A 27,788-nucleotide genomic window follows, 5' to 3' on the forward strand; every position below is an offset into this window, starting at 1 on the left:
CATTTCATTTTTTATGGCTGAGTAATATTCCATTGTATATATGTACCACATCTTCTATATCCATTCAGTTGTTGATGGACATTTAGGTTGTTTCCATGTATTGGCTATTGTGAGTAGTGCTGCTATGAACATAGGAGTGCATGTATCTCTTTGAATTATAATTTTGTCCAGATATACACCCAGTAGTGTTATTGCTGGATCACATGGCAACTCTATTCTTAGTTTTTTGAGGAACCTCCATACTGTTTTCCATAGTGGCTTCACCAGTATACATTCCCACCAACAGTGTAGGAGGATTCCCTTTTCTCCACACCCTCTCCAGAATTTGTTATTTGTAGATATTTTTACTGATGGCCATTCTGACCAGTGTGAGGTAGTACCTCATTGCAGTTTTGATTACCTTTCTCTAATAATTAGAGATGTTAGCTCTATGACTTCTGTTTGGATTTTTCTTGGATTTTTCTTACATTTTCTTTCTCTTTGTTGAAGTTCTTACTGTGTTCCATTCTCCTTAGTTTGGTGAGCATATTATTATGACCATTACTTTGAACCCTTTCTCAGGTATTACTTATCACTGTTTCATTAATGTTTTTTCTGTCTATTTAAAATTGAAGTATAGTTGGTTTACAGTATTTTATTAGTTTCAGATGTACAACATAGTGATTTAATATTTTTATCGATCATAATCCATTTAAAGTTATTACAAAACATTGGCTATATTTCCCTGTACTATACAGTGTATCCTTGTTGCTTATCTATTTTATACATAGTGGTTTGTATCTCTGAATGTTATTTTTGTTTGGTTGGCCTTGTGTAAGGTGACCTTGTCGTTCAACCCTGCCTGAGGTCTGGGTTGTCTCTCAAACCTTTGTTGTTGTCCAAGCAGCCTATTTTAGTTGTAAAAATTCTCAGTCATTGAGGGTGTTCCTAGACCAGTCAGTGCCTTAGAGGGGAGATCTCATTCCTAGATTCAGGCTGATTTGAAGTGAGACCCTCCGCTAATAGCTTTTAAAGGATGCAAATATGTACAGTCCCATGTGACTGCAAGTGTAAGCCCTGCTGGCCCCCAGAACTGGGCAAACTGGACGTGTCCTGGGCAGCAGTCAAAAAATTGGGGTTCCAGACGATTGTACAGGCTCCTTTCTGTGAGATACTGTTGCTGACCAGTGTCCTTGGACTCTTTAATGAATAGAAATTGATGAGGTCAGACAAGAAATTGAGGCAAGGTTTTATTGGGACTCATGCTGCAGCATGAGGGAGTAGAAACAAGTCCATGTGGTCTAATGTAGTGGTGGTGTAATGTGTAATCTAAGTCAGTGTTTCTGTATTGATTTTCTGTCTGGATCATCTGTCCATTGATGTAAGTGGGATGTTAAAGTCCCCTACTGTTATTGTGTTACTCCCAATTTCTCTCTTTATGTTTATTAATATTTGCTTTATGTATTTAGGTGCTCCTGTGTTGGGTGCATATATATTTACAATTGTTTTACCTTCTTGGATTGATCCCTTTATCATTATTTAATGCCCTTCGTTTCTTGTTATAATCTCTAAGCCTCTTTATTTTTGATATAAGTATTGTTACCCCAGCTTTCTTTTGCTTTCCATTTTAAATGGAATACCTTTTTACATCCCTTCACTTTCAGTCTGTTGTATGTCTTAGATCTGAGGTGAGTCTCTTGTAGACACCATATATATATATATATATATATATATATATATATATATAGTTTTCGTATCCATTCGGTCACTCTGTGTCTTTTGATTGGGGCATTTATTCTGTTTACATTTAGTGCAATTATTGATTAGTATGTTCTTATTGCCATTTTGTTAATTGTTTTGGATTTGGTTTTGTATGTCTTTTTTCCCCTTTCTTCTTTTGTTCTTTTGTGATTTGAAATCTTTAATGTCATGTTTGGATTCTTTCTCTCTTTGTGTGTGTGTCTATAATAGGTTTTTGTTTTGAGGTTACCATGAGATTTATATATAGGAATCTCTCAATATATATATGATTATTTTCAATTTCTGATTTCTTAATTTCAAATGAATTTTAACAACCCTGTATTTTTACTTCCTTTCCCCCATGATTACTGTTTTTGACATCATCTTTTACATCTTTATGTTTTGTGTATCCCTTAACTGCTTGTTGTGAATATAGATACTTTTACTACTTTTGTCTTTTAACCTTCCGACTAACTTTGTATGTGGTTGATTTACTACCTTTACTGTATATTTGCCTTTATCAATGAGCTTTTTCCTTTTGTACTTTTTATGTTTCTAGTTGTTGCCTTTTCTTTTTCACGTAGAGAAGTTCCCTTAACATTTCTTAAAATGCTAGTTTGGTGATGCTGAACTCTTTGCTTTTACCTGGTTGTAAAACTTTTGCTCTCTCCATCAAATCTGAAAGAAAGCCTTGTGGAGTAGAGCATTTCTTGTTGTAGGTTTTCCCTTTCATCATTTAAAATATACCATGCCACTCCCATCTGGCCTATAGAGTTTCTGCTGAAAAGTTAGCTAATAGACTTATAGGAGTTGCCTTGTACCTAACTTGTTGCTTTTCCCTTGCTTTTAATATTCTCTCTTCATCTTATATTTTCTCATTTTAATTACAGTGTGTCTTGGTGTGGTCCTCTTTGGGATGATTGTGTTTGGGACTCTCTGTGCTTCCTGGACCTTGATGTCCATTTCCTTTCCCAGGCGAGGGAAGTTTTCAGCTATTATGTCTTCAATTATGTCCTCTGCCCTTTTTTCTCTCTTCTCCTTCAGGGATGCCTCTAATGCCAATGCTGATAGACTTGATGTTGTCTCAGAGGTCTTTTAAACTGTCTTAATTCCTTTTTTATTTTTTCTTTTCAGCTTCAGTGATTTTCATTATTCCTTTTCCAGCTCACTGTTCCATTTCTCTGTATCATTTAATCTCCTATTGATTCCTTGTAGTGTATTTTTAATTTTAGGTATTGTATTTTTCAGCTCTGTTTGGTTCTTCTTTTTATCTTCTAACTTTGTTAAACTTCTTACTGTGTTCATTCTTCTCCCAAGTTGTTTGATTATTTTCATGATTATTACCTTGAACTTTTTGTTGGGTAGATTGCCTATTTCCATTTAACTTAGTTCTTCTTCTGGGACTTTATCTTGTTCCTTCGTTTGGAACATGTTACTCTGTTGCCTCATAGTGCCTAATTTTCTGTTTTTCTTTCTGTGTATCTTGGAGACGGAGCCTTTTCTAGGAGACGTCCTATGCGTCCCAGCAGCACACTCCCCTCTGGTCACCAGAGCTGTCTGTTCTAGGAGTGACCCCTATGTGGGCAGGCTGATTACCACTACCATGAGTAGTCTCCTAGGTGTGGCTGGGCCCTGGTCTGGTTGGTTGCCAGGCCTTGCCATGTGTGGAGGCTCTCAGCCGTTGGTTGACAGGGCTGGGTCATGAGGTAGCTGGCTGTGGAACCCTGGGGGCTCTTAGGGCTAGTCCTGGCCCACTGGTGGGCAGAGCTGTGTTCTGGGGTGGGTGTTTGCTGGGCTGGTATTCCCAGATATAGTGTCAGCCTGCTGCCATGTGGGGCTGGTTCCTGACAGGGCTGGCTGAGGGGTCCAAAGTATCTCATAACTGATGTTGGCCTGTTGGTGGATGGCAGCAGGTCTTGGGGTCCTGGAGCTTGTGTCAGTGTGCTGGTAGGCAGGGCTGGGGCCCAAGGTGTCCTGGGGTTAGTGCTGGCTCACTGGTGGGCAGAGCTGAATCCTGGGTAAGTCCTGGGTCTCTGGCTGTAGATCCCTGGGAGTCCCAAAGCTGGTGTTTACCCACTGGTAGGTTGGGCTAGATCCCAGAGCCACTGGCTATGGAGCCCATGGTGTCCCAGTGCTGGTGTTGGCCTGCTGGTGCGTAGGTCCAGGGCCCAGGGGGTTGCAGCACAGGTGCTGGCCTCCTGGTGGGCAGCTGAATCCTGATAAGGTAGGCTGAAGGGTTGTGATGATCCTGGGCTGGCATTTGCCCACTGGTGGTGTGGGTCAGGACTCAAGGGATCCCAGGGCTGGTGCCCACCCACCAGTGTGTGAATCCACATCCTGGGCCTAGTTCTGACCCACTGGTAGGTCCTGGTGTCTCTGGCTTTTGGACCTAAGGGTACCAGAAGTGGTGTCAGACTGCTGATGGGCAGGGCTGGTTCATGACATAGCTAGCTGTAAGGTCTGGGGTGTCCTGAAGCTTGTTTCAGTCTGGTGGTGGTTGGGGCCAGGTGTCTGGGCAGCTGGCTGATGGGCCTGAGGTGGCTAATACCTGGTGTTCATCTGCTAGTGGGTGGGGCTGGGACCCAGGGGGTCCCAGGGCTGGTGCCTGCCTGTTGGTAGGTGGGCTGGGTCCTACCATGGCAGGCTGCAAGCTGCAGTGGTCCTGGGGCTGGTGTCTGCCTGCTGGTGGATAGGGCTATGTCCCAGGGTGGCTGTGGGCTCAGGGCATCTTAAGGCAGCTAGTGGGTATGTCCCTGCCTGGCTAGTTGCTTGGCCTGAGAACCTTGGTTCTGGTTCTGACGGACGGGTGGCCGGGGCTGGGTCCCAGTGCTAATAAGCTAGAGGGAGTATTCCAAAGTGACATTTGTTCTACAAGTGTCCATGTGGTAGAAAGAGCTCCCCAAAATGGCTGACACCAGTTGATGTGTCCCCATGGGAGCTCCAGTTGCTCTGGTAGGCTCTCCAAGATCAGCAGGTGGATCTGACCCAGGCTCCTTTCAAATTATTGCTTCTACCATGACTCCTGGACCACGTGAGATGGCGTTTGTGCCCTTTAAGAGTAGAGTCTCTATTTCCCATAGCCTTGTGACTTTCCCGAAAGTAAGCCCCATTGACCATCAAAGCCAAATATTCTGGGGGCTTGTCTTCTTGATGTAGGACTCCTGGGCTGGGAAGCCCAGTGTGGGGCTTGGACCTCCCGTTTCTTAGGGATAACCTCTGCCATTGTAATTATCCTCCCATTGTGGGTTACTCACTTGAGGCTATGGATCTTGACTGTACTGTGACTCCACCCCTCTCACCTGTCTTGTTGTGGTTCCTTCTTTATATCTTTAGTAGAAGATCTTTTCTGCTAATCATCCAGTTTTTCTCATCAATGGTTGTTCTGTAAATAGTTGTCATAGTTAGCGTGCCCATTAGAGGAGGTGAGCTCAGAGTGTTCCTACTCTGCCATCTTGGCCAAGCTGAGCCTCTGTGTGCCTTTTAAAACCCAGGAGATATATTATCCTTAGCCTGTTATCTAGCATCAATTTCACATTTGTATTACTATTAGTGAATAATTATAATTGCTTATTTAATATTCTTATAGATTATGAAAATGATTCTTTAGTTACAAATAAATGTTGTTCATATAATCTAATAGCAGATGTTTTGTAATTCTAAAGCTCAGAGAAGGAAAGAGCTAGCCCTGCTATTTCAGATCTTTCACAGATCCTCAAGTCTCAAGATGGATCACCTTTTTTAAACACTTCAAATGAAATTTTAACTGATGAAGATCTGTCCCATCTACTTTCATCAAAGACCCATGATAAATCACTTACAAGAATATTATTGAGCAAAGAAATTCAAGATTCACAGTCTGTTGGAACATTGCTTCAAGGGAATGAAACAGTGACAGCATCATTCATTTTACCCCCTGTTGTTAAAATAAAGACTCTGGGTACTGACATCTCAAAGGTAAGATACAGTACAATAACTTGAAAGCTATTTATTTTAATTGCTATACTCCTTCAGTATTTTAAATAAATGTTAATTTAAAACATCAGTATTTTCTTATTTAAGTGGAATAAAAAGTTTGCCTTTTGATACAACCTGTTTTTTATTTAGGATTTTAAAGTGATATTTGGGAATCAAAGTAATATTTCAATGTAAAAGTTCTAATGTATACCAACAAAGAATTTGTGGCTTAGATTATAGTTTTAATGGTAAATTAAAAGATATTCAATTTCTAACTGAGACAGGGAAATTTTTATTTCAGGTTCATCTACAAAAATGATTCTTATACTTTAAGGTATTTGTGAAAGCATAGTCGTTTTTGAAATAATTTTATATGCCTTAAACAAGCCCTAGAAAATTATTAGAATTGCCTTTGTTAAAATACTATTTAATTAGAAAATTCTTATTTTAAAATTTGGAAAAAGGGAAATGATAAAATGGCTGTACATATTTAACATATATTCACAATATTTTTTATCATGTTATTAAAGTGGCCTTATAAAAATAATTTTTTAAAGCCATTTGAGTTTCTCTAGAGGTTGAATCAGGTGAAAATATAAATCTAAACTAGAATCATAATAAAAAATTATTAACATGATGTATTTGGAATATTTATGAGGAAGAATCACAATATTGCTTGGTGGGTCCCTCCACAGCATTCAGTGTTCCCAAATGTCTCTCGGATCCATTAATTGTTCTCATTTTTAAATTTGATACATTCAGGAAATAATGAAAAGTAAAATGTTGCTGTAATGACATTGTAGATATAAAAGAAAGTAATTAGAGTTCTAAGATGTATAATTTGTAATTACTTATTTTAACTTTTGTAACTAAGGCTGATATTTTAGAAGAGAATTTACGAAGTAAGATTAAAAAACAAACTTATGAAGAAGCAAGAGAATTTCAAGGTAAAAAGATTTTCTGTTTTGTAAGATAAAAATGTTAATGATTGTGTGTTCCCGTATTATAAGTAAATGAAGTGAGAACATTACTAAATGTAGAAATAACTTCCTAGACAGTCATGAGATAATATACAAATATATTGACCAATACGTAAAAATTAATTTGGTGAGTTAACATATTACTCAGTCTATCTTAACTAAAATTTTTGTAAAGGGAAGTGATAGCTTTGTCTCAACCAAATAACAGTATATGGCATTATAAATTCTTAACATAATATTATACCAAAAATTCATCAGGGTATAGCAGGAAAAAAGATGATTTGTGTTATAAATAAGTAATATTTTAGCTAAGTTTTTTGGGTGTTTGATGTATAATATATTTTTTAAAATGTAAGCTTATTCTTCTTTTCCAACATGTATAGCTTTTATAACCAACCCATGTCATACTGCATTGGCCGGAACTTCCAAAATCAAATTAAATGGTTGTGATGTAGAGTGCAGGAGTATCACTCTTCTTTTGTGCTTTGAACTGAGAGTGCCTCTACACTTTCATCTGTGATGATTGGTTATCTGAGATAAATATTTTTTATTATGGTCAGGATATTTTCTTTTGTTCAAAGTTTATTAAGAATTTTTAACCAGCAGTTGAACTCATTTTAATCAGTTGACAAAAATTTTTTTCATTGTGGTAAAGTATACATAACATTGACATTTTAATCATCTTTAAATAAAGTATACAATTCAATGGCATTAATTGCATTCACAGTGTTGTGCAACCATCACTATGTCTATTTCCACAACTTTTCATCACCCCCCCAAAAAAAACTTGTTAAATGACAACTCTCATTCCTGCCTCCTTCCAGCCACTGGTAACCTCTAACTTACTTCCTGTCTCTATGGACTTGCCTATTATGTTTCATATAAGTGGAATCATATATTTGTCCTTTTGTGCCTGGCCTGTTTCACTTAGCATAATATTTTCAAGTTTCACCCACATTGTAGCATGTGTCAGAATTTCATTTCTTTATATGGCTGAATAATATTTCATTTATGTACATACCACATTTTGTTTATCCATTCATCTGCTGATGGACATTTAGGTTGTTTCCACTTTTGGCTATTGTGAATAATGCTACAATGAACATGGTGTATGGTATCTGTTTAAATCTCTGTTTTCAATTGTTTGGGTAGGAGTGTATTTGCTGGATCATAAGATAATTCTAGGTTTAGCTTTTTGAGCAACTGCACAACTGTTTTCCACAGTGGCTGACCCATTTTATGCTCCCAGTAGCAATGTACAATGGAACACATCCTTGCCAACACTTGTTTTCCTTTTTGTTTAAATTATGGTTATTCTAGTAGGTATGAAATGTATCTCTTTGTAATTTTGATTCAGATTTATTTAATTACTAAAGATGTTAAGCATCTCTTTTTGTGCTTATTGGTAATCTGTATATCTTCTTTGGAAAAAATGTCTATACAACTCCTTCACCCATTTTTTTTAAAGTGGATTGTTTGTCTTTTGTTGCTGAATTGTAGAGGTTCTTTATATATTCTGGGTGTTAAACCTTTATCAGATACATGGTTTGCAAATCTCTTCTGTGGTAAAGTTCTGTAGCTTCCTGATTTCAGAGAGCAGGCCAAGTCAGCAGCTGGGGTCACTGGGGGTAGGTCTCACTGCAGTGACAGCTCCAGCCCCAGGGAGGAGTTGCAGTGGCATGAACTCCAGTCATCTCTGTCAGCTGGCTTCTGTGTTGGTGAAGGCTGTGGGGTTCCTTTCATATCCATGGTGGTGAGACTTGCTGGGATTCTCCTGCTCTTATTTTCCCTATGGGGTGAAAACCCTCTCAGGGCATTCCTCTAGGCACTGAGCTGCTCTGGATTGGGGATGTGGTGATGCAGGTAAAATGCTGCCTACATTTTTCTGTACAGCCGTCCTTGGTTTTTGAGCTCCATGGGGTTTCTGCTGCTTCTTTGTTGGAGTCCAGAGCTTTCCCAGAGCTGTTTTTGTTGGTTTATAATTATTTATTTATTTATTTTGTTGTTTTTGTTGGGAAGATGAGGGTTGAGACCTCTTAGCCCTCCATCTCGCTGACATCACCTTCCCAGTCAGTGTTTTTTTTTTGATAGTTTCTTTTACTCTGTTGAGAATTACCATCAGTTCACTGACAACGTCCATCTTTTCCTTTAAATTCATGAGCATATTTATAATAGCTTTTTTCAAAGTCCTGTTTTGGCTAATTCCAATATTTGCATAATCTCTGGATCTGTTTCTATTAACTTTTTTCCCTGATTTGGGGTCATATTTTCCTATGTGCATGTCTAGTATTTTTTAAATTATTATTACATGTTGCTTACTATGGATTCTATTATTTTTAACTCTCAATAATGTTTTCTTTTTTTGAAGAATACTGTTTTTAGTTTTTGAAGTTATTTAACTTACTTGTGGCTCAGCTTTGTCCTGTTGAAGCTTGGTTTTGGGCTTTGTTAGTCCATGCCTAGACTAGTCCTTTCTTTAGGGCTAGAGTAGCCCTACTCCTAAAAAGTGGCCTTTTTGAGCTCTAAGCTAAGCATTTTGGATATTAGCAAGGTTTCTCCACTCTGAATAATTGGAACCCCAGTGTCTCCCATCACTGTGCAATATCTGTAAACTCCACTCAGCTCACAGCTCCAAAATAATTTATTTTTTCCAGACTTTATTGTGTTTTGTATTGTTTGTGGGCAATTTAGTGTTTTCCCAAAGACTAAAAGGACTTTATGCAAATTTCAAGAGCTCTATGCTTATACCTTTCTATATGGTACCCTGTTCCGCAAATTCTGTTTACCTCATTAGACCCAAACCTTGATCTCTGTCTCTTTTCAGTGAGATCCTTTTCTTATATTTGAGCTGTACTTATCTGTACTACTAGGAATGCACCCTGAGAAGACCACCAAGATGAATAATGTGTTTCTCTGCTCCAAGGGATCACAGTCTTGTGCTGTTTCCACTGCCCGAAAGCATTTGCTTCCTATGTTTTATCTAGATTCAGTTTTCATAGATCATTGATTTATCACAGTTTGTACACTTAGCCTGTGTAGTTCACTGTACACATGCTAAAAAGGAACATATTGGAAACTCATATATGTTTTTATAATGAGGAGATATAACTCTTTCATGTGTAACTCTTCCTCTTCCATGAGGAAGGGTCACATACTTTTTCAAAGTTTTCCAGGTACCTAGGTTATCTGAGGGCAAAAACCATGTACTTTTGCAGAACAGAAAATGGATAATTTAGGAGATAAAAATTTGCCTGTGGATCAAAATTTAGACTCATATGTTGAGGTACATTCTCTCTATACCCACTTTGTTGAGAGGTTTTTTTTTTTTTATCGTAAATGATTGTTGAATTTTGTCAAATGTTTTGTTCTGCACTTGAGATGATCATGTGATTTTTACCTTTCATTCTGTTAACGTGGTATATGACATTAATTGATTTGCATATGTTGGACCATTCTTGCATCTCAGGGATAAATCCCAGTTGGTCATGGTGTATGATCCTTTGAATATCCTGTTGAATTCAGTTTGCTAGTATTTTATTGAGAATTTTGCATCTATGTTCATCAGGGATATTGGGCTGTAGTGTTCTTTTCTTATGTTGTCTTTGTCTAGTTTTGTTATCAGGGCGATACTAGGCTCATAAAATAAGTTTGGAAATGTACAAGAAAATGTACATTCACGCACACACATACACACACCTGCTAGAATTTTTATTGGGATTGCATTTAAAAAAAATAAATTTGTTTATTTATTTATTTATTTATTTTTGGCTGCATTGGGTCTTCATTGCTGTGTGTGGGCTTTCTCTAGTTGTGGTGAGCGGGGGCTACTCTTTGTTGTGGTGTGTGTACTTCTTATTGCAGTGGCTCTCTTGTTGTGGAGCACGAGCTGTAGGTGCGTGGGCTTCAGTCGTTGTGGCACGTGGGCTCAGCAGTTGTGGCTTGCGGGCTCTAGAGTGCCAGCTCAGTAGTTGTGGTGCACAGGCTTAGTTGCTCCAGGACATGTGGGATCTTCCCGGACCAGGGCTCGAACTTGTGTCCGCTGCATTGGCAGGTGGCTTCTTAACCACTGTGCCACCAGGGAAGTCCGAGATTGCATTTTTAAAATACACACATACACACACACACACACACACACACACACACACACACACACACACACACACACATTGGAGAGGATTGATACCTTTTCAGTACTAATTATTCCAACCCATAAACATGATACATATCTCTATTTCTATACTTTTTTAAAAACTTCTCTCAGTAATAATTTATACTTTTCCCTGTGGAAGACATGCATATTTACTAGAAAAGAGGAACATTTTCTAACTGTAAAATGGTAAATTCAAGTGGAGTACCCCTAAATTTATATGCAACCAAGAACACAGCTTCAAAATATATAAAGCAAAATGGAATAGAACCAAAAGGAGAAATAGCGCACCTGCTAGGATTTTTATTGAGATTGCATTTTGTTAAATACACACACACATTGGAGAGGATTGATATCTTTTCATTACTAATTTTCCAACCTATAAGCATGATATATATCTCTATTTATATAGCTTTTTATTTCTCTCAGTAATGAATTTATACTTTTCTCTGTGGAAGGCATGCATATTTACTAGAAAAGAGGAACATTTTCTAACTGTAAAATGATCAATTCAACTAGAATATCCCTAAATTTATATGCAACTAAGAATATAGCTTCAAAATGTATAAAGTAAAATGTGCTAGAACCAAAAGGAGAAATAGAAGATCCATAATTACAGCTGGAGATTTTAACAGATTTCTCTGTAAAGAAAAAGAAGAATTGAACAAGATTGTCAAACATACATATACACATATTAAACATATACTGGATCATAAAGCAAGGATCAAGAAATGTCAGAGGATTAAAGTCACGTACACTGTCTTGTGACCAGAGTACAGTAAATCTCGAAACTAATAACACAAATTTAACTGTGTCCACTTTATCTGATATTAGTAGAACCACACCAACTTTTTTTAGTTAGTATTAGTATGATAAATCCCTTTGCATGAATAGAATAAAGTTTAAGTGATGCTGTATGTCTTCTTCATGGCTCTGTTGGAGCTTGCTCAGTCTTGAGAAGCTAAAGTCACAAGAAGGCCACATATAGGTCCTCTTATCAACAGTCCCAGCTGAGGCAGACATGTGAGTGGTGAAGTCTCTAGCTCACATCGTCCTTTCAGTCACAAAAGTTTTATTTTGATGAAGTCCAATTTATCTGTGTTTTTATTAGTCACATAGAATTTTGGTGCCACATGCAAGAAACTATTGCCTAACCTAAGGTCATAAAAATTTACTCATATTTTCTTCTAGGAGTAGTATAATTTTAACTCACTTTTATGTCTCTACAGTTTGAGTTGTATATAATGTGACACTGGAGTCCAACTTCATTCTTTTACATGTGGATATTCACTTGTTCCCATCACCATTCGCTGAGAAGACTATTCTCTCCCCACTGATTTTTCTTTTGGAAAATCAGTTGATCATAAATGTGAGAGTTTATTTCTGAACTCAGTTCCATTCTATCAATATATATATGCAATAGTAAGTTTTTAAATTGGAAAGTGGGAGTTCTCCAACTTTTTTATTCTTATTCAAGATTGTTTGGGGTACTCTAGGTCCCTTAAGTTTCCAGTTGAGTTTTAGTATCACCTTATCAATTTCTGCAAAATAGCCATCTGGGATTTTGATAGGGATTAAATTGAGTCTGTAGATTATTTGGAGTGTATTGTGATCTTAACAATATTAAGTCTAATAATCCATAACCAGGGGTTGTCTTTCCATTTATTATATCTTATTTAATTACTTTCAATGATGTTTTGTCATTTTCAGTGTACAAGTCTTACACTTATTTTGTTAAATGTATTCTTAAGTGTTTTATTGATTTTGATACTATTGTAAATTTAATTGTTTTTCTTAATTTTATTTCTGACTATTTCTTGCTAGTGTGTTGTAGTACAACTAAATTTGTATATTGATCTTATCTCTAACTTTTGCTGAATTTATTTATTCAAATAGGTTTTGGTTTTTTTGAGTGTGTGTGTATGTGTATATTCCTTAGATATTCTCTATGTGATTTTTTTTATTGTTATTCTCTTCTCTATTTTATTTATTTTTGCTCTCTCTTTATTATTTGCTTCCTTCTGCTTGCTTTGGGTTTACTTTGTATGCTGATGGTGGTCTCTTTTCTTTTCAAAATAAGAAGTATCTGAAGCTGTACATTCTTTTGTAAGCATCACTTTATCTGCATCCCATAAATTTTGGTATGACATGTTTTTGTTTTCTTTCATCTCGAACTATTTTCTAGTTCCCTTGTGACTTCTTTTTGATTGGTCATTTAGGAGTGTGTTGTTTAATTTTCACTGATTTGTGAATTTCCTTAATCTCCTTCTATTATTGATTTCTAATGTCATTCCACAGGGGTTAAAGAACATACTTTATATGATGTCAAACCTATTAAATTTATTGAGGTTTGATTTATGGCCTAGCATATTGTATATCTTGGAGAATGTTCCATATGCGTGCGAGAAGAACACGTGTTCAGTTTTTGTTGGATGGAATGTTCTCTAGAAATCTATAGACCTCTACAGAGCTCTAGTTAATTTACAGTGTTGTTCAATTATTCTGTTTCCTTCTTGATCTTAGTTGCTTTATCTATTATTTAAATTGGGGGTATTGAAGCCTCCAAATATTATTGTTGAAATGTCTGTCTGTAATTGCATATGGTGGGTCATGAAATACCACAGCAAGGTTTTGGCCTGGAGCTGGACTCCTCAATATACATACACAAATATAGATATACACATATTCATACACATATATACTTACATAAACATACATGCATATACACATAGATATATTTAGAAATCATGGGTCCTCATGAATGTCTTCAGTTCCAGTACATCTCCTCAGGTCTTTTTTCCTTCCTCTGTTTTGTATGTGTATGTCATTTCTTCTACAGTGTGTACTTGACTGAACAACATCAACATGTTTATTCATTTGATGTATCCTATAATGCTGCTAAATTTGTTTCAGAATTATTTGCAGTTTTACTTTCCTTTTATTATTTTGTTGATTTAAGTTTATTTGGGGGGGCAATATGTACAACAGTAATGTACTTCCCAAAGTCTAAGTGTGCAAAAAGTATACAGTTGTCCCTTGGTATCCACAAGGGATTGGTTCCAGGACCCTCCTAGATACGAAAATCCAGAGATGCTCAAGTCCCTAATATAAAATGGTGTTCAATTTGCATATAACATATGCACATCCTCCCGAATACTTTAAATCATCTCTAGATTACTTATAGTAACTACTACAATGTGGATGCTATGTAAATAGTTGTAAATACAATGGAACTATTATGTAAGTAGTTGCTGGCACATGGCAAATTAAAGTTTTCCTTTTTGGAACTTTCTGGAATTTTTTTCTGAATATTTGCAATCTGCATTTGATTGAATCTGCAGATGTGGAACCCGCAGATACAGAGGGCCAACTGTACTTAGAGAAATATCATTCCTCCTGTACTCCTCAGTCCTCCTGTCACCCCCTTGAAGGTAACTAAGTATATTGTTTTCTGATTTATCTTCCTTGTGTTTCATTTTGTAAAGATAAGTGTCTATTTTTGTCCACTTTTTCGCTCTTATTTCCCATTTGTTCTTATTCAAAAGGTAACATACTAGATATCCTTTTTTTCATTTAACATTATGTCCTGGAAATGAAAAAACAGTTTAAAACACAACCCCATTAAAACTGTTCTCACAATTTTCATGTCAGATCTAGCATCATGGTAATTTAATTATAATTTTATAAAAATGAGAGAAAATGCTGCTGTGTATATGTTTTAAATCTAGAGATTTCACAGTAGATCTGTTTTTTTTTTATTTAGTAGACTAAAATGTATCTCTTTATGTAGCTCCTGATAAAGAATCAGATGAAAATCTTCTACTTGAGAATGAAGCAGTGCCAAAAACTAACACACAAATGTTGAAACTAAGAACTTCTAGAACAAATAGACGCAATGGTAAGAATGATCATTTTATAGATCTTTAAATTATTTGAAGTTAAGTTCATCAAAAGATCTTTTTTCTTTGGTTTTCTTTAAATAATGGTTAAAGCAACTAAGATCAAGGTGGAAACAGAATAATTGAACAACACTATATAGATGTTTGTACATATATATTTTTCAGAAATTTTACACCTTGATGTAAGTGTGAATACCCTAAGATAACTAGAAAACTAAAATGAAACCTTTGATACCTTTTGTTTGCTATTTGCATGGTCAGTGACTACTATATAACAAGAGAGCCTCCACACACACTCATGAAAACTACCCACACAAATTTCTCACTTCACTTCCAGGGTCTGTTTAAATATATAGTTCACTGCTGTAGCTTTGCAGCCCTCTTCCTTTAATGTTGCACAAATTTGAAGAAACTTTGCTGATTACTTGGTATATCCAGAAGTTTTATAATAGATCCATTTTTCTACTTAGCATTTCTTATAACTCAGCCAAAGGATGTGCTGTCTATTCAAGATCAGTTGCCTGAGGACATAGCTTTAATTTTAAAAGGCCAGTCTCAAATTAATGATGGAGCTACAGGAAGTGACAGTTTTGATAGTAAGTAATTAATTTAAAATCTTGAAAATTATTTTCAATTAAATTCAGGAGAGCTTTGCTCCATAGTTCATGAATATATCTACAACCATTTCGTTCATTGGTGATTTATCTGTGTGTTCTATAATTCCTGAGTTGGATGGGTTAAATTTCCTACTATGATGATGGATTTCTCTGTTTCATCTTATGTTGTGTCAAGTTTTGTCTTATATCTTATGATACTTTATCATTAACATTCATATAAATTTAAAATTAATAATTTTCCTAGAGGACAGACCCTTTTGGCCTAATAAAGGGACCCACTTTATAATTTTTATAGTTTTTGTTTGTTTTTTTTCACCTTGAAAAACTACCATGCCTGCTATTAAGGTGGCTCCAACTTCTGGCTGGAATTTGCATGACACATTTTTTTCTGTCCTGTTGCTTTAACCTTTTTGTATCATGATTTTTCTGTATCTCTAGTATGAAGCTTATAGCTGTGTATTTTTCAAATTCAGTCTGGTATCTTTGTCTTTTAATTAGCACTCATAATCACACTTCATCAAATTTTGGTATTTTGAGATTTAAGTTACATTTTCTTTGTGCTTCCTGTTCTTACTGTCTGATAAGTATCTTTTACTCTCTCTTCTGCTGTATATTTTTATATCATTACATTTTTTTTTCTTAGACATATCTGATACCTCAAATTTTAACTTTATTCTAAAGTGTGAATATACCAATAAAACTAAATATTTTAAATAATTAATATTAACCAATATTGAATTATTATTAATTTTACATTATTGATAACTCTGAGTATCTAAACAGTAACAAGACTAATTCTATTTGCAGAAGTGAAAAATGTAGTCACATGTGTTTATTCTTCAATAGATAGTCTCTTTTAATAGTTATTACCACAAAGTATGATCTGCTTATATTAAGAAAGAGATAAAATATTGTTGGGTAATTAACATATTGTATACAGTACTTACACAACCGATCTGGTTCTCTAGTGCATTTAAAAGTCTTCTTATAGCTCAGAGTATGGATGAAGTATCGGATGAAAATATTTTGCCTAATACTTGGAACTGCTAGAAAGAAAAAATTCAGTAGTAAATATCATTATAAAAATTATTAAATTATTTTAATTGAATTAATTGATTTTAATTGAATTAAGTGGTTCATGAATATGTAGCCTGATACGCCTTACAAATATCACTGTCAAGTTTTTAAAAATTATATTATTTAAATTTTTTATTTCTCAGTTTCCTTGAATTTTTTGTTGATTCTACCATTTACTGAAACATGCACGTTGAATTCTTTTACTATGATTTTGGATTTGTCTATTTCTTCTTGTATTACTGGCCTCTTTATACTGTCTGTGTTATCAGGTGTATACAATTTTTTAAAAGTACATATTTCTGGTGAACTCAACTTTTTATTTTTATTAAAGAGACCATCTTTATCTTTGGTAAGGTTCTTTGACTTAAATTCTGTTTTGTCTGACATTGACATAACTATAGCAGATTTACTTTGATTAATATACGCATACATATCTTTTTTCATCTATTTACTTTCCACCTTTCTGTATCATTGAGCTTTGCTGTGGTGTATCTTATAAATAGTTTATAGTTAGATTCTTTATAAATACAGTGTGACTTTCTTGTCTGTTCCTAGAATATGGAATCTGTCTATAATTATTAAAACTATTGATATATTGGGTTTAAATATTCTGGGGTACTTTCTGTTTTTTCCCACCTAATCCATTTTTCATTTTCAATTATGTTGAATCATTATTTTTGTTTATTCCATTTTTAAAATCAGTCTTATGTTTTGAAATATGAGAACTTAAAAAATGTGAATATGCTTAGAAAAATGAAGTGTACCTTCAACTTTCAAAGCATGTATATGAAATAACAGAGAGCCTATACGTGCTTTCAGTAAAAACACTCTCATGGTTACATTTAACCTCATAGTCCAGTCTTATTTTTTGATCATTTAAAAAATTGTAGTTGTTTGCTTAGATTGTTATAAACATGAATGGAAACTTTAGGTGGTACTTAGTATATCTTAATAGTTCAGAGGCTTTACAATAAAAGTTTCATGTTTTAGTGGATTAAAAGCTTCTTTTCTTATAGCTGAGAAAGTGAATATCAGCTGAAAATATTTCACCTGAATATAAAGTTTTAACCTCAAAAATTCCATCTCAAATTAAGAATCTTGCAAGTTCTAGAAAACTGTTTTTGACAGTTTGACTATGATATGTGTATGTGTGGATCTCATTGAGTGTGCTTTACTTTGGTTTTGTTGAGGATTAATATTTTACATAATATTGGGGAAGTTAATGATCATTATTTCTTCACAAATTCTTTCCCTCCTTTTCTCTCCTTTTCCCATTATACATATATTGATACTCTTGTTTCCACTAATCTCTGAGGCTCTGTTCATTTTTCATTCTTTTTTCTTTCTCATCCTCAGACTGTATAATCTCAATTTACCTCTGCTCAGTTTCACTGATTCTCTGCCTTTTTAACCCTTTTGATTCTCTCTTTCCATTTCAGTTATTGTTCTTTCAATTCCAGAATTTTTAAAATTCTTTTAAAAGGTTTCTATCATGTTATTGATATTATCTGATGGTGAGATATAATTTCTATACTTTCCTTTAATTCTTTAGACATAGTTTCCTTTAGTTATTGGAACTTTTTTTTTTTTTTTTTTTTTTTTGCGGTACGGGGGCCTCTCACTGTTGTGGCCTCTCCCGTTGCGGAGCATAGGCTCTGGATGTGTGGGCTCAGCGGCCATGGCTCATGGGCCCAGCCGCTCTGCGGCATGTGGGATCCTTCCAGACCGGGGCACGAACCCATGTCCCCTGCATCGGCAGGTGGACTCTCAACCACTGCGCCACCAGGGAAGCCCTGGAACATATTTTTAAAAGCTCGTTTAAAATCTTTGTCTAGTAAGTTCAGTGTCTGGGCTTCCTCATTGAGAGTTTCTTTTGACTGCTTTTATTCTGTTCTGTGTACTGGCCACTCTCTTGTTTCTTTGCATGTCTCATATAATTTTTTAATTGAAGACTATATATTTAAATATAATATGCAACTATGGAAATCAGATTACTCCTCTTCCCTGGAGTTTGTTTTTTTAATTTATTTGATTGTTTAGTAAGTTTATTGGACTAGACTGTAAAGGCTGTATTCTTCATTGTATGTGGCCACTGAAGTCTCTGCATAGTTAGCTTAGTAGTCAGATAATGATTGGACAGAGATTTTCTTAAGTGTAATGAAATCTCTCTGCCCCTGTTGAGAGGCTTCTGTTATTTTAATGACTCTGTCAATTGTGTTGTTAATTATAAGCACAATGTTTTACAGCAGATATCTAGAACATTTTTATCTTGCATACCTGAAACTATACTTACTGAACAGCAACTTTCCATTTCCCCCTTCTTCCAGCCCATGGCAACCACCATTCTACTCTTTGGTTAGGAGTTTGGCTACTTTAATATCTCATATAAGTGGAATCCTGCAGTATTCTTCTGTGACAGGCTTATTTCACATAACATAATGTTCGAGAGGTTCACCTATGTTGTCACTTATAACAGGATTTCCTTCTTTTTTTTTTTTTTTTTTTTTTTTGCCGCACCACGCTGCATGTGGGATCTCGCATGTGGCATCTTAGTTCCCTGACCAGGGATTGAACCCATGCCCCCTGCAGTGGAAGGATGGAGTCTTAACCACTGGACCGCCAGGGAAGTCCCATGGATATCCTTCTTTTTAAAGAGTGAATAATATTCCATTGTATGTATGTACCACACTTTCTTTATCCATTCACCACTGATGGATGTTTAGGCTGCTTCCCCATCTTGGCTATTGTGAATAATGCTGCAATGAACATGAGAGAACAAATATCTTATTGATCCTGGTTTCAGTTCCTCTGGGTATTATACAGAAAAGTAGGATTGCTGGATTGTATGGTAGTTATTAATTTTTTGAGGTACCTCTGTACCGTTTTCCATAGTGCCTATACCCTTGTACATTCCCACCATCAGTGTACATCCTCACTACCATTTATCTTTCATTTTTTTGATCATAGCCGTCCAAACAAGTGTGAGGTGATATCTCATTGTGGTTTATTTTCATTTCCCTGATGATTAGTTATGTTGAGCACCTTCTTAAATACCTATTGGTCATTTTTATCTCTTCTCTAGAAAAATGTCTATTCAGGTCCTTTGCCCATTTTTTATCAGGTCGTTTTATTGTTGTTTAGTTTTAAGAGTTGCTTATATATATTTTGGAATTAACCCCTTATTACATATGTGGTTTGCAAATATTTTTCCCATGCCATACATTGACTTTTCACTCTTTTTATCATTTACCTTGCTGTGCTGAGCTTTTTAGTTTGGTTCCACTTGTTGATTTTTGCTTTTGTTGCCTGTATTTTTGATATCATATCCAAGAAATCGTTGCCAAGACCAACATCATAAAGCTTTTCTCCTGTGGTTTTTTCTAGGAGTTTTATATTTATTTGTTTCACATTTAAGTTTTTAATCCATTTTGAGTTTATTTTTTTGGTACGGGTCCAATTTCATTCTTTTTCTTGTGGATTTACAGTTTTCCCAACATCATTTCTTAAAAAGCCTATCCTTTCCCCATTGTGTATTATTGGCACCTTTGTCACTGATCAGTTGACTATATGTGCATGAGTTTATTTTTTAGCTATTTTCTTCTATTGGCCTGTGTGTCTGCTGTTATGCCAGTATCAACTGTTTTAATTACCATAACTTTGTAATGTGTTTTGAAGTCAGGAAATGTGATCAAGTTTGTTCTGACTATTCAGTATACTTACCCTTCCACGTGAATTTTAGGATTGTTTTTCTGTTTCTGTTTTAAAAATGCCATTGGGATTTTGATAGGGATTGCATTGAATCTGTAGATCTCTTTGGGTAGAATGGCCATTTTAACAATATTAAGTCTTCTGATCCATAAAAACGAGATGTATTTTCATTTGTGTTTTCTTTATTTCACCAATATTTTTTTATATTTTAGTGTGCAAGCCTTTCACCTTCTTAGCTAAGCTTATTTCTAAGGATGTAATTCCTTTTGATGATAATGTAAATGGGATTGTTTCTTAATTTCCTTTTCAGATTGTGCATTGTTAGTGTATGGAAATACCACTGATTTTTGTATGTTGATTTTGAATCCTACATCTTTACTGAATTTGTTTACTACCTCCAAAGTTTTTTGTGGTGTTTATGTCATCTGTGAATAGAGATAGTTTTACTTCTTCCTTTCTGATTGGGATGCCTTTTATATATCTTCATTGCCTAATTGCTCTGGCTAGGACTTCCACTACTGAGTTGATTGGCATGGCAAGAATGAACATTCTTGCCATGCTTTTAATCTCTGAGGAAAAGCTTTTAGTTTTTCACCACTGAGTCTGATGTTAGCTTTGGGCTTTTCCCTTATGGCATCCATTATGTTGAAATTTTCTTCTGTTACTGGTTTGTTGAGTGTTTTTATCATGCAAAATTGCAGAATTTTTTTCAAATTTTTTTTTGTATCTGATAATCACGTGATTTTTTTTTGAGGCTGGCTAACACAATGACTATATAACAATTTACTAATTTTTTATTGAGGTAAAATGGTATATAACATTATACGTTTCAGGTGTACAACATTGTGATTCAACATCTGTGTTCATTACCAAGTGATTGTTACCAAAAGTCTAGTTACCTGCCATCACCATACACTTGACTCCCTTCAGACATTTCACCCACACCTCATCCCCCTTCCCCTCTGATAACTACCATCTGTTCTCTGTGTTTGTGAGATTATTTTTGTTTTTATTTGTTCATTTGTTTGTTTTAGATTCCACATATCAGTGAAATCATATGATTTTTGTTTTTCACCTCTGACATATTTCATTTAACATAGTACCCTCAAGGTCTATATTGTGGCACATAGCAAGATTTCATTCTTTTTTATGGCTGAGTAGTATTCCATTGTCTATATAAACCACATATTCTGTATCCATCTATCCATTGATGGACATTTAGGTTGTTTCTATATCTTCGTTATTGTAAATAATGGTGCTATGAACATCAGGGTGCATATATCTTTTCATATAGTGATTTTTGTATTCTTCAGATAAACACCCAGAGGTGGAATTGCTGTTTCATATGGTAGTTTTATTTTTAATTTTTTTGAGGAATAGCCATACTCTTTCCCATAGTGGCTGTACCAATTTACATTACCACCAGTACTGCCCAAGGATTCCCTTTTCTCCATATCCTTAACAGCACTTGTTATTTCTTGTCTTTTGGTAATTGCTGTACTAAGAAGTGTGAGGTGGTATCTCATTGTGGTTTTGGTTCGCATTTCCCTCCCGTTTAGTGAAATTGAGCATCTTTTCATGTATCTCATGTTGGCCATCTGTATGTCTTCTTTGGAAAAATGTCTATAGAGACCCTCTGTTCATTTCTTAATCAGATTGTTTGTTTGTTTTGCTACTGAGTTGTATGAGTTCTTTATATATTTTGGATATTAGTGCTTTTCAGATAAGTAATTTGCATATATTTTCTCCCATTCATTAAGTTGCCTTTTCATTTTGTTGATGGCTTTCTTCGCCGTGCAGGGGCTTTTTAGTTTGATGTAGTCCCACTTGTTTATTTTTTGCTTTTGTTGCCTTTGCTTTGGGTTTCAAATCCAAAAAATCTTCACCAAGACTGATGTCAGGGAGCTTACCACCTATCTTTTCTTCTAGGAGCTTTATGTTTTCAGTTTAATGTTTAAGTCTTTAATCTATTTTGAGTTAATTTTTTGTGTATGTTGTAAGAAAGTGGTTCAGTTTCATTCTTTAGCATGTGTCTGTCTAGTTTCTCAACACCATTTATTGAAGAGATTGTCCTTTCCCCACAGTACATTCTTGGCTGGTTTATAATAAATTAATTGACCACATATGTGTGGGTTTATTTCTGGGCTCTCTGTTCTGATCCATTGATCTATGTGTCTGTTTTTATGTCAGTTCCATACTGTTTTCATTACTATTGCTTTTTAAAAAAATTTTCTGAAATTTTTATTTATTTATTTATTTATTGGCTGCGTCGGGTCTTAGTTGCAGCATGCAGGATCTTCATTGAGGCATGCGGTATCTTTTGTTGTGGCACGTGGGCTTCTTTCTAGTTGTGACGTGTGGGTTTTCTCTCTCTGGTTGTGGCACGCGGGTTCCAGGGCACATGGGCTCTGTAGTTGTGGCACATGGGCTCCAGAGCACATGGGCTCTGTAGTTGTGGCATGCAGACTCTGTATTTGAGATGTGCGAGCTCAGTAGTTGTGGCGCGTGGGCTTAGTTGCCCTGCGGCACGTGGGATCTTAGTTCCCCTACCAGGGATTGAACCCGTGTCTCTTGCATTGGAAGGAGGATTCTTTACCACTGTAGTACCAGGGAAGTCCCCTACTATTGCTTTTCAATACAGTTTGAAATTAGGAAGCATAATGCATCCAGCTTTGTTCCTCTTTCTCAAGATTGATTTGGCTATACATAGTCTTTTGTGGTTCCCTACAAATTTTAGGATCGTTTGTTCTATTTCTGTGAATATGCCATTGGAAATTTGGTAAGTATTTCATTGAACCTGATGATTGTTTTCATTAGTATGAATGCTTGAACCATATTAGTTCTTTCATTCATCAGGGTGGAATATCTTTTCATTTATTTGTGTCTTATTCAGTTTCTCTAATCAGTGTCTTATAGTTTTCAGTGTGCAGATATTTCACCTCCTTGGTTAAATTTATTCATAGGTACTTTATTTTTTTTTATGGCTTTTTAGTGAAATATAATTGGTTAATATATAACATTAATTTCAGATATACAACATAATGATTTTTTAAATTTAAATTTTTTATTCAATTATAGTTGATTTACAATGTTATGTTAGTTTCTGGTGTACAGCAAAGTGATTCAGATATATATATATATGTGTATGTGTATACACACATACACATATATTTTCCTTTTTAATCTATTTATTTATTTTTGACTGTCTTGGGTCTTCATTGCTGTGCACGGGCTTTCTCTAGTTGTGATGAATGGGGGCTGCTCTTTGTTGCAGTGCACAGGCTTCTCATTTCAGTGTGCAGTCTTCTCATTGCGGTGGCTTCTCTTGTTGCAGAGCACGGGGTCTTGACGTGTGGGCTTCAGTAGTTGCAGCACGCGAGCTCAGTAGTTGTGGCTCACAGGCTCTAGAGCACAGTTCAGTAGTTGTGGCACATGGCTTAGTTGCTTCGCAGCATGTGGCATCTTCCCAGACCAGGACTTGTACCCATGTCCCCTGCATTGGCAGGAGGATTCTCAACCACTGCGCCACCAGGGAAGCCCCACACATATATCCGTTTTCAGATTCTTTTCCATTATATGGTATTATAAGATATTGAACATAGTTCCTTGTGCTATACAGTTAGCCCTATTTTATCTATTTTATATATAGTAATGTGTATCTACTAATCCCAAATTCCAAATTTATCTCTCCCTGCCTTTTTTCTTTGTTAACCATAAGTTTGTTTTCCATGTCTGTGAGTCTTTCTCTGTTTTATAAATAAGTTCATTTGTATCATTTTAAAAGATTACACAAATAAGTGAGATCATATGATATTTGTCTTTCTCTGTCTGACTTACTTCACTTAGTATGATAATCTGTAGGTCCATCCATGTTGCTACAAATGGCATTGTTTCATTCTTTTTTTATGACTAATATTCCATTTTGTGTGTGTGTGTGCATACATATATACACACCACCTCTTTATCCATTCTGTCGATGGACATTTAGTTTGCTTCCATGTCTTGGCTATTGTAAATAGTGCTGGTGTGAACATTGGGGTCCATGTATCTATTTGAATTAGAGTTTTTGTCTTTTCCAGATATATGCCCAGGAGTGTGATTGCTAGATCATATGGTAAGTCTATTTTTAGTTTTTGAAGGAACCTCCAGACTGTTCTCCATAGTGGCTTTACCAATTTACATTCCCACCAACAGTGTAGGAGGGTTCCCTTTTCTGCACACCCTCTCCAGCATTTATTATTGGTAGACTTTTTGATGATGGCCACTTTGACTGATGTGACGTGATACCTCATTGTAGTTTTGATTTCACATTTCTCTAGTAATTAGCAGTGTTGAATATCTTTTTCTGTGTGTGATGGCCATCTGTATAACTTCTTTGAAGAAATGTCTATTTAGGTCTTCTGCCCTTTTTTGATTAGCTTGTTTGGTGTTTTGATATTAAGCTATATGAGCTGTTTATATATTTTGGAAATTAATCCTGTGTTGCTTGCATCGTTTGCAAATATTTTCTCCCATCCTGTAGGTTGTGTTTTCATTTGGTTTATGGTTTCCTTTACTATGCAGAGAATTTCAAGTTTAATTAGGTCCCATTTGTTTATTTTTGCTTTTATTTCCATTACTGTAGAAGATAAATCCAGAAAAATATTGCTGCAATTTATGTCAAAGAGTGTTCTGCCCATGTTTTCCTCTAGGAGTTTTATAAATAGTATCCAGTCTTACATTTAGGTCTTTAACAACATAATGATTTGATATTTGTGTATATTGTGAAATGATCACAATATGTCTAGTTAACATCCATCACCATGCATAGTTACAAAACTGTTTTTCTTGTGGTGAGGACTTTAAAGATCTACTCTCTTAGCAAACTTTCACATATTCAATACAGTATTTTAATTATAGTCATCATGCTGCTGTACATTATGTTGTGGTTTTGATTTGCATTTCTCTAATGATTAGTGATGTTGAGACTCTTTTCATGTACCTTTTGGCCATCTGTATATCTTTTTAGGAAAAATATCCTTTCAGATCCTCTGCCCATTTTTTAATCAGATTAGTTTTTGTTGCTTTGCTATTGAGTTGTATGAGTTTTTCACATATATTACATATTAACCCCTTATCAGATACATGATTTGCAAATATTTTCACTCATTTGCTAGGTTGCCCTTTTGTTTTGTTGTTGCATTTTTGCTTTGCCAGAGCGTTCCAGTTCGATGTAGTCCTACTTGTTTATATTTGCTTTTTTTGCCTTTGATTTTATTGTCAAACCACAAAAATCATTTCCAAGACCAATATCAAGGCGCTTACTGCCTATGTTTTCTTCTAGGAGTTTTATCATTTTAGGTCTTACATCAAGTTTTTTATGCGGGCCTCCCTCTGTTGTGGCCTCTCCCGTTGCGGAGCACAGGCTCCGGACGCGCAGGCTCAGCGGCCATGGCTCACGGGCCCAGCCGCTCCGCGGCATGTGGGATCCTCCCAGACCAGGGCGCGAACCCGGTTCCCCTGCATCGGCAGGCAGACGCGCAACCACTGCGCCACCAGGGAAGCCCCTTACATCAAGTTTTGAGTTAATTGTGTATGGTGTAAGATGGTAGTCAATTTCATTCTTGTGCACATGGCTTTCCAGTTTTCCCAGCATCATTTATTGAAGAGTCTGTCCTTTTCCCATTGTATATTCTTGGTTCCTTTGTCATAAATTAATTGACCATATATGTGTGGGTTTGTTCTAATTTCCCTTTTGGCTTGTTTTTGATTGACTGGTTGTTTAAAAGTGTGTATTTAGATTCCACATCTTTGTGAATTCTCCAGTTTTTTTTGCTATTAATTTCTGTCTTTTTAATATTTATTTATTTATTTGGCTGCCCTGTGTCTTAGTTGTGGCATGCAAGATCTTTGTTGCTGCGTGCGAGATCTTCGTTGCGGCATGTGGGCTCCTTTTAGTTGTGGCGTGTGGGATCTTTTTAGTTGTGGCATGCAGGATCTTTTAGTTGCGGTACACAGGATCTTCATTGCGGCATGTGGGATTTTCGTCACGGCATGCGGGCTCTTAGTTGCAGCCTGCGAGATCCAGTTCCCTGATCAGGGATTGAACCCAGGCCCCCTGCATTGGGAGCACTGAATCTTAATCACTGGACCACCAGGGATCTCCCTTTGCTATTAATTTGTGGTATCATTCCATTGTGGTAGGAAAATATACTTGAAGATTTCAGTCTTCTTAGATTTGTTAAGACTTGTTTTTGACCTAACATGTAATCTATCCTAGAGATGGTTCTGTGTGCACTTAAGAATAATGTGTATTCTGCTGCTGGGTGAAATGTATATACGTTTGTTGGACTATAGCGGTGTTGAAATCCTCAACAACTTTATAGGGTTGTTTTCCAGAGACTTTTTTTGTTCCTTTTTTGGGGTCATATTTCCCTGTTTCTTGTTGTTCCTTGACACCTGTGTTGCTATCTGCATATCTGAAAAAACTATTTCCTCTCCTTCTCTTTACAGACTGGCTTTCTATTGTTTATTTTCTTGACTGATTTTCTTTAATTTATTTATTTGTTATTCAGGTATGATTAACATATAAGACTTCTGTTTCCTTTTTTTTCACCCTTTTACACCCCCCAACTTTATTGAGATATAATTGACATGTAACATTTTGTAAGTTTAAGGAATAAAACATGATAATCATACACACATATATTGCAAAATAATTACCACAATAAGGTTAGTTAACACATCAATCATCTGAAATTTTTTTTGTGGTAAGAACATTTAAGATCTACTCTTTTAATAACTTGCAAGTATGTAATACACTGTCATTAACTATAGTCACCAGGCTGTATGTACATTAGCTCCTCAGAACTTATTTATCTTATACCTGGAAATGTGTACCCTTTGGCCAATATCTTCCCATTTCTCCCACTTACAAGCCCATGGTAACCACCATTTTACTCTTGGTTTCTGTGAGTTTGGTTTCTATGATGTTAATATGGGCTTGTCATATAGCCTTTATTATGTTGAGGGAAGTTCCTTCTATGCTCAATTTGTTGAGAACTTTTCTTGTAGTATTCTTATCTGGCTTTGGTATCAGGGTAATGCTGACCTCATAAAAATGAATTAGGGAGTGTTTTCTCATCTTCAATTTTTGGAAAACTTTTTGAAGAGTTGGTATTAATTCTTCTCTAAATGTTTCATAGAATTCACCAGTAAACCATCTAACCCTGGGTTTTTCTTTGATGAGAGGTTTTTATTACTGATTCAGTCTCCTTAGTATTAATTGGTTTGTTCAGATTTTCTGTTTCTCCATGATTCAGTGTTGATAGACTGTATGTTTCTTGGAATTTATCTGTTTCTTCTTGATTATCCAGTGTTGGTGTACAAGTTTTATAGTATTCTTATCCTTTTTATTTCTGTGGTATCCATTATAATTTCTCCTCTTTGATTTTTTATTTTATTTGCTTGAGTCTGTTTTATTGTTTCTCAATTTAAAGGTTTCTCAGTTTCGTTTAACTTTAAAAAAACAGCTCTTACTTTATTGATTTTTGTATTATTCTAGTCTCTATTTCTGCTTTGATATTTATTTCCTTTTTTCTGATAACTTTGAGCTTGGATTTATTTATTTATTTTTTTTTTGGTGGTACGCGGGCCTCTCACTGTTGTGGCCTCTCCCATTGCGGAGCACAGGCTCTGGACACACACA

General features: G+C 35.6%; 1 protein-coding gene across 1 annotated transcript in view; it reads left to right on the forward strand.

Moving 5' to 3' along the window:
* The window catches only part of CCDC7 (coiled-coil domain containing 7), a 321,418-nt gene that overhangs the window by 125,533 nt on the left and 168,097 nt on the right, over positions 1-27,788 (forward strand). Inside the window, exons 16-20 of the mRNA XM_055087797.1 lie at positions 5,428-5,673; positions 6,548-6,620; positions 14,142-14,231; positions 14,591-14,698; positions 15,170-15,295. Coding sequence (XP_054943772.1) covers positions 5,428-5,673; positions 6,548-6,620; positions 14,142-14,231; positions 14,591-14,698; positions 15,170-15,295 — 643 coding nt within the window. The remainder of the gene's footprint in view (positions 1-5,427; positions 5,674-6,547; positions 6,621-14,141; positions 14,232-14,590; positions 14,699-15,169; positions 15,296-27,788) is intronic.

The sequence above is a fragment of the Physeter macrocephalus genome, chromosome 11 (assembly GCF_002837175.3).
Source record: "Physeter macrocephalus isolate SW-GA chromosome 11, ASM283717v5, whole genome shotgun sequence".
NCBI lineage: Eukaryota > Metazoa > Chordata > Mammalia > Artiodactyla > Physeteridae > Physeter > Physeter macrocephalus.